We start from the raw sequence: 14894 nt of genomic DNA, 5'->3' as shown, positions 1-14894 counted from the left end.
TAGTGTAACTTGACGTGCAGGTTCAACGTTCTGCAGTTCATGCCACAGTTCGCCTAGAAGAGAAGCTTGGAGAAATTGTCAGACCTTCCAGTGTGAACAGTTGTTTCGTGTTACTGGGCTTCTAATTTATATATTATGTAACTCTATACCCAGTGACAAGTTGATCGGCTGGCACCTGCTTTTTGTTTCCCCCCCAGTTACCGACGTCCCCAAATGTTTCAACTACCTTACTAATACCACTGGCAAAAACCTCTATGGTGACATGCTTGTTTATCACCCAGTGGCAGGGTCTTGAAATAGGTTTAAATACCAGCGTTTCATTTCATACATACAGTACACATGTTGACTAACTAGAATAGTGAAACAAATCTCTAATCCAGTGAGATTCCAAGCTACGATAGTACATTTGAGTGGCAAGGAAGAAACGGAAAACAAAATTCCAATGTTATTTATTATCAAAACACCTCATAGAACAAAAAGGCAATGAAGTGAAGCTTTAAGTAAAATGAAGAAATACAATTTGGTTACTAAAAAGAAAAATGCACAGATGAGCAATAACTAAAAGTACACATTTGCACTGTTACAAATGTCCAACAAACCAAGAAATATGCAAATATCAGGGTCAAAATGACAATCTGGGACAATTATGCATTTCTGTCAATTCTGACGTCAATCTCTCTTCCATTCAGCCTGTAGCCATTCATGGTGTGACAGGCTCTCTCGGCAGTCTCCGGGTTGTCGAAGCGAACCACACCACAGCCCTTGGACTTGCCATTCTCGGTCTTGATGTCAGCATATTGGACGATACCTGGAGAAGAAATCACATATCGGTTAAAATCATTTGGCTGAAGTTCCAATTGAATCTTGGGTCAGACTCACCCTAGTGTAATTGTGAAATGTTGTGGGGTTACTAACTTAAAACATTCCATTTACATGTTTTTCAATTATGTTAAATTACAATTAAGATAATTACTTCAACATCGCAAGAGACTTAACTCCCTAGAACTCGACCAGAGGGGAATGAGTCAGAAAATCTCTTGGTTGCATATTTAACATACTAACTACAACAGCAAATGTTGCAAGAGCTGTAATATCTAGTTACCCTTAAAGTAACCATTCAGATTTTTTTTTTTTTTTTTAAATGGTTGGATCACAGCTTTTAGGGACTTAGACTCTAGTTTAAAGGACTAACACTAGGGACTAAAGATGTTTAGTGACTTGACTACAGCACTGGTCTCTTGGGTGCAAGAAAGTCCTTACGTACAGTACCAGTCAAATTGACACCAACTCAATCAAGGTCTTAATTTTTAAAAACCATTTTCTACATTGTAGAATAGAAGACATCAAATCTATGAAAACACATGGAATCAAGTAGCAACCCAAAAAGTGGTAAAGATTCTTCAAAGTAGCCACCCTTTGCCTTGACAGCTTTGCACATGCTTGGCACTCTCAACCAGCATCACCTGGAATGCTTTTCCAACCACCTTGAAGGAGTTCCCTCATATGCTGAGCACTTGTTGACGGCTTTTCCTTCACCTCGGCAGTCCAACTTAAACTTGACCATTTCATCTCAGTCATGGACACTGTTACTGACAGTTGTGGCTGCTTTGATTGATGTATGGTTGTCTCTACTTTGTCATTTGTGCCAATAATGTTTTGTAATGCTACCATGTGCTACTGCCACGTGTTGCTACCGTGTTGTCATTCCAGGTGAAGGTGGTTGAGACAATGCCAAGAGTGTACAAAGCTGTCAAGGCAAAGGGTGGCTACTTTGAAGATTCTAAAATATATTTTGACTTAACACTTGGTTACTACATATCTTCACTATTATTGTACAATGTAGAAAATAGTAAAAAGGCCTCCTGAGTGGCGCAGTGGTCTAAGGCACAAGAGACAAGAGATTCTGGGTTAGAGTCCAGGATCGGTCAAAGCCAGCCATGACCGGGAGACGCACAATTGGTGTGGTTGGCTTCCGGGTTAAGTGGGCATTGTCTCAAGAACCAGTGAGGCTTGTTTGGGTTTCGGAGGACGCACGGCTCTCGACCTTAGCCTCGCCGAGTCCATACAGGAGTTGCAGCGATGAGACAATTGGATACCACAAAATTGAGGAGAAAAGTTTAGATTATGTTCTTACCGCATGTATTGAAAGTATCCTTCAGCACCTTCCAGGTGAAGTCATATGGCAGCTACAAGAGAAGAGTCAAATCGATCAGTTGAGGTTTACAATGGTGACTGTTGAATACTAATTCAATAAGCTGAATATGCTTTAACCACAACAACGGGGACACTTATTTCTCTAGAGATACTTACATTCCGGACAAAGATCTGACAGCCCTTCCTGGCATTGGCCCCAGGACCTCCAAAGCCATTTCCTCCAAAGCCCCCACGTTCCATCTCAGCAGGCCGGTCATACTGGCCTCCACCACTGGCAGCGCCCATGTGGTCCATGGTGGAGCCCATGCGGTCCAGCCCGGTGGTCGGGAAGCGGTCCATGCCAGCAGACCCCATGCGGTCAAAGTTGGTTCCCATCCTCTCCATGCCGGTGTTCATGCGGTCCGCCATGCCCATGGGGGAGGTGTAGTCCAGGCCGGCGGACATGCGGTCTAAACTGGATGGGCCTAGGCAGTCAAACCCAGCTGGGCCCAGGCGGTCCATGCTGGAGCTCATACGATCCAGGCCAGAACCAAGTCTGTCCATACTGGGACCCAGCCGGTCCAGCCCAGAGCCCATACGGTCAAAGCCAGAGCCCCCCAGCCTGTCCAGATCAGACACGCGGTCCATCCTCTCCATCCCACCCAGACGGTCCATTCCACCACCCAGGCGATCCATGCCAGAGCTCATGCGGTCCATGCCCAATGAGCTACCTGTAAGTCAAGGGAAAACATAGAAAATAAAAGACAACGACTAGAGAGGCAGAGTTTAGGTCCTGTGAGAAATCAGCTTCAGGCGTGTTCAACACATCAGCAAGAAATTTAGCAAATCCTTAAAAGTACTAACCCATTCCTCTATCAAAGGACTCTCCAAAATTATTGCGAGACATGCCCATTTCATTTCGACCACACTCCCGGTCAAAAGCACCACCAATCCCACGGTCCATCTCTGACAACACAAGAGATGAAACTATTAGAAGACCAGCCAAACGAGAATGTTCCACGTCAGAGTGAAATTAATTTCCTTACCATTCATACGTCCCATTCCTGATGGTCCAAAGCGCTCCATGTTATTCATTCCACCAAAGTTATCCATGCCTTGAACAAACAAAAAAATCAGAACAAAATGTCATCTTTAACACTCAAATGTATTAGAAAAAACAATGCAAATTATTTGATGAACTGCACTCATTCAACGCAGCACAAAACATACATACCTCCCATTCTACCCATGCCACCACCGAAGCCCATGCCATCCATGCCTATAAACCAAACAATTAGTGAGTGACTGAATGAAGTCAAATGAAAGTTCAATGTGAAGGAGGATCGCAAAGACAGCCCCTTACCCCCAGGTCCCATGTTGCCCATTCCTCCACCACCACCACCACCTCTGTTCAGTGCGGTGGCGTCAATGGGTTGGCCACCAGGCCCCAGCCCCTGACCAATGCCACTCAGGCCACCTGAGGGAAAAGCAATGGATGACAGAGAAACAATTACGAGCCCTTCTATTGAAGATCCTATGGAAGCTAGCCTTGAAGATACTCAACATTTTGGACAGATTCGTTTTCTGTTTTTCATTGTCTTCAGTTTACTTTGGGGGGGAGGGGGTAACACATTGTACTTACGGGGTAGTGCTGGGGGTCTCTCCTGTGGTGCAAAGTCTCCTTTTGGCAAGGACTTCTCATCCTGAAATATCCAATACAAGTATTGCTTAAAATGTGTACAGTTTGACACTTACTAAAATTAACAAATGTTAGTCTCCAGAATGTTGCTTACCAGTTTGACATGCATGACCCGGTTGAACAGTAGTTGACCGTTGAACATGCTGACGGCTTGGACAGCTTCAATAGGCATGTCAAAGGTGACAGTGCCCATGCCCCTGCTATTCCCATCCTTGTCCTCCAAGATGTCAGTACGCACCACCACTCCTGCCATGCCAAACACCTCCTTCAGCTTCTTCCAGCCAACCTTGTAGTCCAGCTGGAAACATTAAATTGACAATAGGGATGCACGATATATCGGTAAGCATATCGGAATCAGGCGATATTAGCTAAAAATGCCGCTACACAGAAAAAAAAGGAGAAAGACTTAAGCGCACACTTCCAACAACTAAACAAGTTCAAGTCGAGCAGTCATTTGAAAGAGTAAGAACATTTCTGCAAGACAAATCCATGGTGAAATCAATTAACGGCAAGATAATGGAATTCATTGCCCGTGACAATCAACCGTTCTCTGTCGTAAATGATGTTGGCTTTTTCCGACTGGTCGAACACCTCTAGTCCCGGCTGTACCAAGTAGGCGCTATTTTTCAGATGTTTCCCTACCGGAGTGACACAGTATTGTTGAAACGCACATCCCTGAGCTACTTGCTATGGGCGTCACTGCTATTAGCGTCACAACTGACATTTGGACCAGCGATGTCAGCCCCATGAGCATGTGGAATTTGACAGCATGTGAATTTGACAAGGACTTCGTACTGAGGAAAGCCGTATTGCATGCTCAAGAATGCCACTTCTGCCATTTCATTGGCATTTGAGAACATGTTTTAAACATGAACACTCCTAGCGCCATTCAAACAACTGACTGGAGAAATAAGCTAATCAACTGCGTCTGCAGCAGACGTGTTACCCTCTGTCATGGCATTGAAACACCTGCTTAACCTGTTAAGTCTACCTCCTACTTTTTTGAACATTCTGTTAAAAACGAGCAACATTTCAGCGTCTTGCTACTCATGCCAGGAATATAGTATATGGATATGATTAGTATGTGTGGATAGAAAACTCTGACGTTTCTAAAACTGGTTAAATCATGGCTGTGACTATAACATAACGTGTGTTTCATCGAAAAGCGGAAGAAAAACTGATCATTGATCACTGATATTGTCTATTGGATAGCAAATTAAATGGGGCTGAGATTGCAAGTCCTACAGCTTCCACACAATGTCGCCAGTCTTGTCAATTGCCTGCGCTTTGTTTCTTGGTCAAACGAGTAAGAGAGAGCCCATTCCTTCCGGTCTCCGACAGGATGTTTGAGTAGAAATTTCTGAACATGATTTCAAGACGTGGAGCTATTGAATACACATCGCCCCGTGATCAATTTGATAGATTATTAACGTTTACTAATACCTAAAGTTGGATTACAAAAGTATTTAGTCAACTTTTTTAATTTTTAAAAAATGACGTTGCGTTTTAAAACGGTGCTTTTTTCCTTGATCACACTCTTCATAGATCGATATTTAGGGTATATATGGACCGATTTAATCGAAAAAAAGACCCAATAGTGATGTTTATGGGACATCTAGGAGTGCCAACAAAGAAGATCGTCAAAGGTAATGAATGTTTTATATTTTATTACTGCGTTTTGTGTAGCGCCGGCTATGCTAATTATTTTGTTTACGTCCCCTTCGGGTATTTCGGGGTGTTGCATGCTATCAGATAATAGCTTCTCATGCTTTCGCCGAAAAGCATTTTAAAAATCTGACTTGTTGGCTGGATTCACAACGAGTGTAGCTTTAATTCAGTACCCTGCATGTGTGTTTTAATGAACGTTTGAGTTTTAACGAGTGCTATTAGCATTTAGCGTAGTGCATTTGCATTTCCAGATGGCTAGATGGGACGCATGCGTGTCGGGTCGACGTAAGAGGTTAACAAAAAAGCCAACAGACCGTCGAGTTAACTTGGAGAAGTACTCTACTATAGGATGTGAACAAGCGATGCTAGGTACAAGGACCGCTACTTCTATGCAGACAAGAAACAGGGTATACGCGATACTGTTAAACAGCTGGACAATATGGATATCGGTATCGGCCAAAATTGTAATATCGGTGCATCCCTAATTGACTTAGGTTAAAATACTTGCAATAACATACTGCAATATATGACTTCATCTGATATTTTAAACTATGTATATTGGCATACTGGACTACAATCTACGACTTACGTTAGCTACGAAGACCGTGCTTCCGATCTTGCCAGCCTGCAGCCCGTGAATAATCTCATTGGGGATGTTCGAGTTGTTCATGAGGCTGGGGGGAATGTTGACCATGGGTGGGCCACCCGGTCCTGGGCCCATGCAGTCCATGTTCATCCGATCCATATTCATGTGATCCATCCCCATCCCCATGTTCATTCCACCATGGCCGCCTGGGGGGCCACCACCACCACCACCACCCTGGGCCCTGTGTGAATCCCTCTGGGCAATCACACCATCTGGGTCCTGGGGAAATAGGATTAGAGAAACATTGGCAACATTACCAAACAGGAAACACAAACCTATTGATAGATTTATTTTATTCTGGTGTTAAGTGTCAGTAGCTTAAAAACAAATATTGCTTACCTCTTTAACCTTCAGGGGCCGACCATTCAGGTTGTGCTTGTTGACCTTCTCCACAGCCTTCTTCATCAGCTCCTCAGTCCTGAACTCAACAATCCTGTTGCGACAAAAACCATGATGAATATCAGAAACTTAAAACTTTGAGACATCTATAAGAATAAAGACTGAATGAAGAAAATACTTACGCACAACCCTTTGTTGATTGAAGACCACACAACAGCATCATTGAAATAGAAAAAACATTTGAGTTAGTAATCAGTGGTGGCAATGTAGAGAACAATGACTTCATGCATATTCAAGGACAAGGTTAAACACATTCTACTCACTTGTATGGCCTTAGCCTAGAACAGTCAGCTACTCTTTCAAATTGAGTTGACAGCATAAAAGCTGGTCACCAGACAATATAACAAATGCAGAAGTCTGGTGAATCTAAACCCTTAAAACATTGTCCACATCAAAAGCAGAAGTCCCACAGACAAAATGGACTCTTGAAGGAAATATCTGTTCCACAAAAACAATTCAATGGACTCAAATCTATTGCATGTTACAACCTCTTGGGGACTGGGCCCCACTTTAGTCCGAGATGAACAAATCTGCAGCAAAATGGACTTTCCAAACTACTGGAACCTGAATTCCCAATACGACGCCAACCCATGAGATGACACCATTCAGTGCCAGACTGCAACATGTTCTGTTCAGCGTCACCCACTTGACACGCTTTCATCAAAACTCCATGTCTGAAAATCCCCACAATTAAAGAAAAGGTAACTCAAGCTGACAAACACAGGTTTGTCTATTGCACTTACCCTTGATTTGCCTTCTCCGTCCATTAAGTGTTCCACGTACGTTACCTCACCCACTACAAATCAGATTCCAGACGACACACACCAAGGGAGAGAAGCCGAGAGAACAATGGGGGTTTAGAGCAGACACACAAGCGGTTGGTGACCATGAGCTCGGCCTGCTACTCCAGAGCCTCCCCCCAAGCACCTCAGTAGCACAATTCTGGTACAGATCTACAAAAAGCTCTTACTGGATCTCTAAAATGGCTTCTTAGCCTGTCCTTGCCGAGTCCCGAAACACAAAGACCAATAGAATTAAAATAACAATAGTCAAATAGCTACCAGCCCTGTTATTGGATGGATTGTCATCATGGAGGAACCCTTTTCGAAATATAAACTTGACAGAATTAAAGTTTGCGAAGCCTTTTGAAACCACGTGTCCACCCTTTCAAAATCCATGTTCCTTGTTAAATGTATTTAGAACCACTGACTGATACAACGGTTCTACCGCACCTTTGAATGAATACACACAAAAAACTAAATTGTACCAACTCAGCTATGGAATGACATTTTTGGAAAGTTGTACATACATTGGACCTGGAGGCACAACAGTGTCCAACTTTGTAACCAACAGAGGGACAACCATTGCTAATTCCAGCAAATGTGTCAGCACCATAAATGGACATGAACCAATCCTCAGCTGAAACAAGAACAGGCGTAAGAAGATGCTTCATTTTGTAGACCTGTACCCCAAGAAATCGCAAACACACATCCGTGATCGGTACAACATGGAGATCTGCGGAAACAACAAACCTAAAAAAGAGAATGCAATTTAACGCCACATTCAATTATATCCAAACACTAAATTCTGTTTCTGAAAGGCATTGGTAACCTCTCAGAACACCTATGCTTTTTCGTGATTAAAAGCAGGTGCTACTTACTACATTCGTTCTAACATATCTATAGCTTTGCCAAAAACATGTAAACGTCTGTTTAAACTGTTAGATAAACAGTACACAGTTGCTTTTGTTGCAGGATTCAAATTGAAGATAAGTTGAGGACAACTGATCCATGCTGCAAATTAAGATAATTAGACCCATTTATCAAACATTATAATATTCTTACATTTGACAATCTCCAAGAAAAGGATCACGCAGAACATAAGCAGCAAGAACCTCTTTAACAATTGTTGCGTAAGCACCTGAGAGCAATTCATTATGTCTCAAGGTAATAAGTACGTTTATCTATTTTTCGGCATTTGTGAGAAACGCAATTGGCTATATACCATTCAAGACCCAACACAGGAATTGATTGCCCATATACTATAAGCTCTGTACTACATTTGAAGAAGAGCCCCCTTTAGTTGGTAGATTCCCACTGTTCAATCAAGTGTAGCTGAAGAGATCAAGCACTCCAAAGTTGAGCACAAATTTATAATGCTATTCGCAGCACTATAAAAATGACTAGCCAAAGGCAGAAATCACAGAACGGTTCTGAAATCTGAAACATCCCGGAGAGTTAGCAGAACACAGGCCAATCCATGGAAAAGCCGCTCCCATTTGACGTTTTGCCACCTAGTCCACACACCAAGAACCTCATAGCTAATAATTGCAATTTGGGTCCTTTACAGGCCAGAGGCCTTCCAGTCAACATGGTGAAGTGGTTCAACACAAATTACCAGTTATGGAAGGCTTCATTAGCCTTACTGGTCTTCATAGCTACAGCAGATCCAACACTACTCTTAACACCTTACCTTTTTCTTTCATTAGATCTTTGAGTGCCTGCCATTTCACATCGTATGGGATGTTGCTGACAAACACACGGTATCTCTTTGATGGGTTTCCATAGGGCTCAAAGCGACCACCTCCGCGCTTCTGGGGCCTCTCCTTCCTGGTATTGGGTTCATGCTTGGCCTTGCCGTTCATTTCCCTTTGTAAAGAAAAATCACATTAGCTAGATAGTTACCTAATACATACGTAAGAATAGATTAACTCATTAAGACTTTAGTTAGCTGACTAGCTAACTTAGCGGCAACAAAAATCAGACCGCTTTTGTTAGCTACCCGAACGATAAGCCTAGCTACCTGAAGTGGAGCCTGATATCGCACGCAATTAATGGGCTGCTGCAGTCATTATGGGGAGTGCCCGGTAAATTTTTTACATTTCTGTTATTTTACCAGGCAAGTTGACAGAACAAGCTCTCATTTGCAGCAACGACCTGGGGAATAGTTACAGGGGAGGGGGGGATGAATGAGCCAATTGTAAACTGGGGACTATTAGGTGACCGTGATGGTTTGAGGGCCAGTTTGGGAATTTAGCCAGGACACCAGGGTTAACACCCCTACTCTTACAATCAGTGCCACGGGATCACCCCTACTCAGAGTGGACACCCGTTTAACATCCCATCCGAAAGACAGCACCCTACAGTGTCCCCAATCACTGCCCTGGGGCATTGGGATATTTTTTTTTAGACCAGAGGAAAGAGTGCCTCCTACTGGCCCTCCAACACCACATCCAGCAGCATCTGGTCTCCTATCCAGGAACTGAACAGGACCAACCCTGCTTAGCTTCAGAAGCAAGCCAGCAGTGGAATGCAGGGGGGTATGCTATCACATCTGGTGTTACAATCTGTAGCTATTGATTGATGGAGTCGGTCTGATGGTGAACAAGAGTCGAAACGTCCAATTACCAAAAAAAATGGCTAGCTACACTTTGTATTGATGTCTAGAGATGTAGCTGTAATTTATTAGCTAGCTAAATGCAAACTCTTCATTCGTGTTCTATTGGTGATTCTTAGGCCAACTTCAAGAGCCTGTCTGAGTATTTCTGGCCTGGTCTAACTAGTTGCTCTAGCTAGCTAAGGAGTCATGACTTGGCTACAACTCCCATACAAGCTGGCTAAGTAAAGGCGCTGACAGACAGTACGCGGCGAACGGGGTGGCTCAATCATTTACAATGAAGCCTAGACGGAGGGCAAAATTCTATCCAGGTGGAGCAGCCGGTGGTGCCCATGGAAGCCGCTCAGCAGAGGCGGAGAAAATAGGATTCTACTCTATTTTTTCCAAGCGATGCAGTTGTGGACCAGTCACAGTAGAAAAACAGTCTGCGTGGTTAAACGTCAGTGTATATGTCCAACAGCTTGCCCACTCGAGCTAGCTATTTTTTAATTAATCATTTCTGTTGAATGTAAATTCATTTTAAATGCATGCTTATGGTGTCAAAGCGCACATTTTTCACACGTTAATATGCATTTAGCTGTTATAGTCACTGGCAGCTGTCACCCTTGTGTTTGAAGGCACTAGCCGCTTTGACTAGAGGGGTAAGTAGCGTACTCGGCGGGGAACTCTGCAATATTCCGCTGGCTGTCTGAAAAGAAGTTAGTTTCCCTTTTGCCATAGCCAATTAAATTCAACTCCAAGATTTACGATGGAGTGGAGCAGGGACTAGTGTGGATGTACTGGAGCTCCAATGTCACAAATTGTAGTTATCAAAAACTACTAATTTCAGCAACTAAAGAATAGCCCGAAATTACACGTAGTTGTGGGCTTTTTTTGGGTGCTAATCAGAAGATTGATAGAACCTTCCATTGTATGTGACGTCGAAGCTCCAATCTGCCCACACTAGTCACCGCTCAGCTCCATCCTAAATTCTGGAGGAGTTTAGTCTGCTACTTTCACCAGATATGCAATATATTCCATAGATAGTTTGTCAGCTAACCCATGTGCATGAAGCAGAAGTCTGTGTGTTGTGATTCTGAATGGCCAGATCACTAGAACGAAAGAATAACAAGATGAAACAAGCTAGTTTCTTGTCATTGATACCATATCTTATTTTGAGGTGACTGATTGTCAATAATGTATTTGAGAGAAATGCTGAATGTGCAAATATATATAATCTTTGTAAATATTGAAGATTAAATTTAGCTTACATGTTTTGAACAACCTAAACCAACCCGGTCTGTTTTGCCCCATAGTTGCACATGCCTCAGTTGTTGCTAAACAACCAACCCATCTCGTTTTTGAATAACTAGCTAGTTGGCTACTCCGCAAGACCAAATACACAGAACAAAAATATTAAACGAAACATATCATTTTTACTGAGTTACACTTCATAAGGAAATTAGTCAATTGAAATAAATTAGGCCCTAATCTATGGAATTAATATAACTTAATAAAGATATACACATGTTGATCACAGATACCCTAAAAAATAATGGTAGGGGCGTGATCAGAAAACCAGTCAGCATCTGGTGTGAACACCATTTACATCAGAGTTGACCAGGCTGTTGATTGTGGCCTGTGGAATGTTGTCCCCCTCTTCAATGGCTGTGCAAACTTGCTGGATATTGGAGGTAACTGGAACTCGTCACAGTATCTCTGTGCATTCAAATTGCCATCGATAAAATGCAATTGTGTTTGTTGTCCATAGCTTATGCATGCCCATACCATAGCACAACCATGGGGCACTCTGTTCACAACTTTGAGTTTAACAAACTGCTCTCCCACACAACACCATACACGCTGTCTACCATCTTCCCAGTACAGTTGATACCGGGATTCATCTGTGAAGAGCACACTTCTCCAGCAAGGCCGAACTGCAATCAGGTCAAGACCCTGGTGAGGGCGATAAGCACGCAGATGAGCTTCCCTGAGAAGTTTTGACAGTTTGTACAGAAATTCTTCAGTTGTGCAAATCCACTGTTTCATCAGCTGTCAGGGCGGCTGGTCTCAGAAGATTCAGCAGGTTAAGAAGCTGGATGTGGAAGTCCTGAGCTGGCGTAGTTACACGTGGTCTGCGTTTGTGAGGTCGGTTGGACATACAGCCAAATTCTCTAAAATGACTTGAGGCAGCTTATGGTAGAGAATGTAATATTAAATTATCTGGCAACAGCTCTGGTGGATAATTGACAGTAAACATGCCAATTGCATGGTCCCAAAACTTGAGACATCTGTGGCATTGTGTTGTGACAAAACTGCACATTTAAGAATGGCATTTTATTGTACCCAGCACAAGGTGCTGTTTAATCAGCTTCTTGATATACCACACCTGTCAGATGGATGGATTATCTTGGCAAATGAGAAATGCTCACTAACAGGGTTACATTTGTGCACAACATTTGAGAGAAATAAGCTTTTTGTGCGTATGCACAATTTCTGGGATATTTTATTTCAGCTCATGAAACATAAGACCAACACTACAAGTTGCGTTAGTAACCCCCCCACCGCAAAAAAAAACAACAAAAGAAAACAAAAACTGTCGCAATGGATGGCGTACTTCACAAAAAAAAAATAGAGGGTGAGGACAAGTTGGTCAGTTAGCTAGGTAATTTTGTGCAAGCACGCACATTTGTGGCTAACGTTAGCAGAATCAATTGATTAGCTAACGTTAGTTAGTGGTGATTAGCCAGTTAGATAACCATTAAGCTAGCTGCTACTAGGCAGTTTGAGACATAATGTACACGTAGCCTAACCTTAGTGAAAAGGAAGATAAGTTAATTAACAAGTTTAGTTAGCCAACTAGCTAACAAAAGAATACATGAATGAAACGTTACCCCTGGCCTGGTTTCTCCGTAGCAGCGGCCTCGGTCGACATCTTCGCAGCTTATCCTGTTTCCGCTGTTTTGTTGCTGAATGAATTTGCGGTCAGTAGAGTACTTCAACAAAGGTATTAAAATATTGCCTAAGTTTGGCAGTGGACCTTCACTTACGCAGTATTGAATAAATATAGGGTTTAATGTATGACTTTGGAGAGACTGGCCGGCTGCAAGCTAGTGAAATGGCGGATTAATTCTTCTTTGGGTTTTATGGCTAACTACACTCGAAAGGTAACGTTAAATTGTTGCCGCCACCAACTGGCCGGAGAAATGCATATTTTTTTTGTTTGGGAGAGGCTGTAGACGGATTAGCTGAGAACTTCACGAAAACGATGCCCATGTAAATGACAACACGGAGAAAAACACATCTTTCAAAAATACATGTAAAGAATAAATAAATACATAAACAAAAATAAAACAACAACAGGGTCAGTTCCGGGACTACAGAAACATGGGAGATTGAGTTTCACAGTCCCGTCACTGACAGCGCGCCACTTTTAAATCAGAATATGAGTCTGAAATAAATACATCGCTAGAAAGTATTTCCATGTACTTACACAACTTGCATTATTGTCTTTTTTTAAACATTAATTATAAAAGATATTAGACTTTTAAACAGCTAGCTAAAAGGCCAGCTAACGTTAACCTTAGCATACAACACTGTTTGCCAGAGCGAATACAGATTACTTCCTGTCTACAAGATGATAAAGCAATACACGTAACTGTTTAAAATAAAATTGTTTAGAATTATGCGGGAAGAAATACAGAAAATACTAGATAATTTACCTCGCTTTTTCACTGTCAAATAGCTAGCTACGTCCAAATAAGCAGTTGTGTTTATTTGTACTACAGCATTAAGTGATTAAGAAGGCGTGGCATCGATCGACTTCGATGTTCCATGAATAAGCAAGGTTGCACCGAGGTAAATATCGTTTTATATTCACACATTCGGTCATTTAACAGACAATCATCAGACATTCGCCAAATGCCATTTAAAAATGTAAAAATCAATAACTAATTCACCGTTTGTCACAGAATCTTCAAATGAGATATGATTCATTCTATAAATGTATGGCATACTTTTACAACCTTTGTTTTGAGGAAAAATTACAGTTTTTGATTTTATAGAAATATATTCAACAGACATTCGCCAAAAACATTAGGTTTTGACTTGATATAAATACATAACATCTCAAATATTGCATTTAAAGATGAAGAAATCTAATTCAGTGATTGTCTCAGAAAAAATGAAAATGTGCATTTATTTGCAATAACTTTAAAGAAATGTTCATTTCAAGTGCAATTTGTTCTATATGATGTTAGACACTGTTTGCATAATGTTGTACAATGTTTGCAATCTTAAATTGTATGACAAATCAATGTTTGCATTTTTAGTGCAACAGCTCCACATTTGAAAGTAGTTACAAGGCACAACAGTCATTTATTAATAGGTCTCTAATTTAACAGCAAAGAGGCCCCTTCCAATCATTTTCTATTTTGGCTTTGTTGAAGTCCTTCTTTGTCATCCCCAGACAAGCTGAATGGTACCATCTCTGGCATACAGAGCATTCTATCTGCAGTATTAAAAACATAAAACAGGGTTATGTTTATTTACATGTAAATTACAGTTATGGAATACCCTAATTCTGTTACATGCTTTTGCAATTAGGAACATTTTCAAATGTAATTGAATTTCTGACTTTAAATTACATGCATTTATTTGACTTTCACACGAATGAGATGCTTTTGAGCCCACACTACTACACTGTCTGAGCCAAGGACTACATGTTTTCTGGTAACTTTTGATTACAATACTGGGTGGGGTGAATATATTGTATATGACAAACATTATTTTTTGTTAACTAGTAACTAGTAGCCTACAGCAAAGTGTGTTTAAATAATTTCTAACTTGTTAACCATTTCTGCTGGTTAGTTTTTGCTACCATGTGGGGTTTAGCTTGCTTGAACCTGCTAACTGAGGAGTGTTAATTCACCTGTTTCCATACATGTTTCATTTTAAAACATTTATCTTACAAAG

General features: G+C 41.6%; 1 protein-coding gene across 3 annotated transcripts; it reads right to left on the bottom strand.

Moving 5' to 3' along the window:
• Positions 1 to 432: 432 nt before the first annotated feature.
• On the bottom strand, positions 433 to 13750 carry LOC123997122 (heterogeneous nuclear ribonucleoprotein M-like). 3 transcript variants are annotated; one of them, XM_046301190.1, is made up of 16 exons: positions 13643 to 13707; positions 12815 to 12889; positions 9018 to 9193; positions 7289 to 7341; positions 6668 to 6675; positions 6486 to 6579; positions 6090 to 6365; positions 3927 to 4130; positions 3776 to 3836; positions 3497 to 3610; positions 3368 to 3412; positions 3180 to 3248; positions 2998 to 3099; positions 2311 to 2864; positions 2135 to 2186; positions 433 to 808 (listed from the first exon to the last, which is right to left on the bottom strand). In XM_046301190.1, the coding sequence occupies exons 2-16, from the start codon at positions 12853 to 12855 to the stop codon at positions 645 to 647; spliced, it is 2013 nt and encodes a 670-aa protein (XP_046157146.1). In that variant the 5' UTR covers positions 12856 to 12889; positions 13643 to 13707; the 3' UTR covers positions 433 to 644. The 3 variants fall into 3 exon arrangements, with proteins under 3 accessions (XP_046157146.1, XP_046157147.1, XP_046157145.1); XM_046301191.1 differs by lacking the exon at positions 12815 to 12889 and having other exon boundaries at positions 13643 to 13750; XM_046301189.1 differs by lacking the exon at positions 13643 to 13707 and having other exon boundaries at positions 12815 to 13080.
• Between the last annotated feature and the right edge of the window lie 1144 nt (positions 13751 to 14894).

This window comes from Oncorhynchus gorbuscha, linkage group LG15, assembly GCF_021184085.1.
Source record: "Oncorhynchus gorbuscha isolate QuinsamMale2020 ecotype Even-year linkage group LG15, OgorEven_v1.0, whole genome shotgun sequence".
NCBI lineage: Eukaryota > Metazoa > Chordata > Actinopteri > Salmoniformes > Salmonidae > Oncorhynchus > Oncorhynchus gorbuscha.
The sequence above is the reverse complement of the archived record's forward strand: the minus strand, read 5'-3'. Positions and strand labels throughout refer to the sequence as shown.

Bases quoted from the DNA above. Each gene is read 5' to 3' on its own strand.
- LOC123997122 (XM_046301190.1), bottom strand. From the start codon at position 12,855: ATGTCGACCGAGGCCGCTGCTACGGAGAAACCAGGCCAGGG. The intron at 4,131-6,089 runs GTAAGTCGTAGA...TAATGTTTCCAG, and splicing joins GCACGGTCTTCGTAGCTAAC to CTGGACTACAAGGTTGGCTG. The intron at 3,100-3,179 runs GTAAGGAAATTA...TTGTGTTGTCAG, and splicing joins AGGAATGGGACGTATGAATG to AGATGGACCGTGGGATTGGT.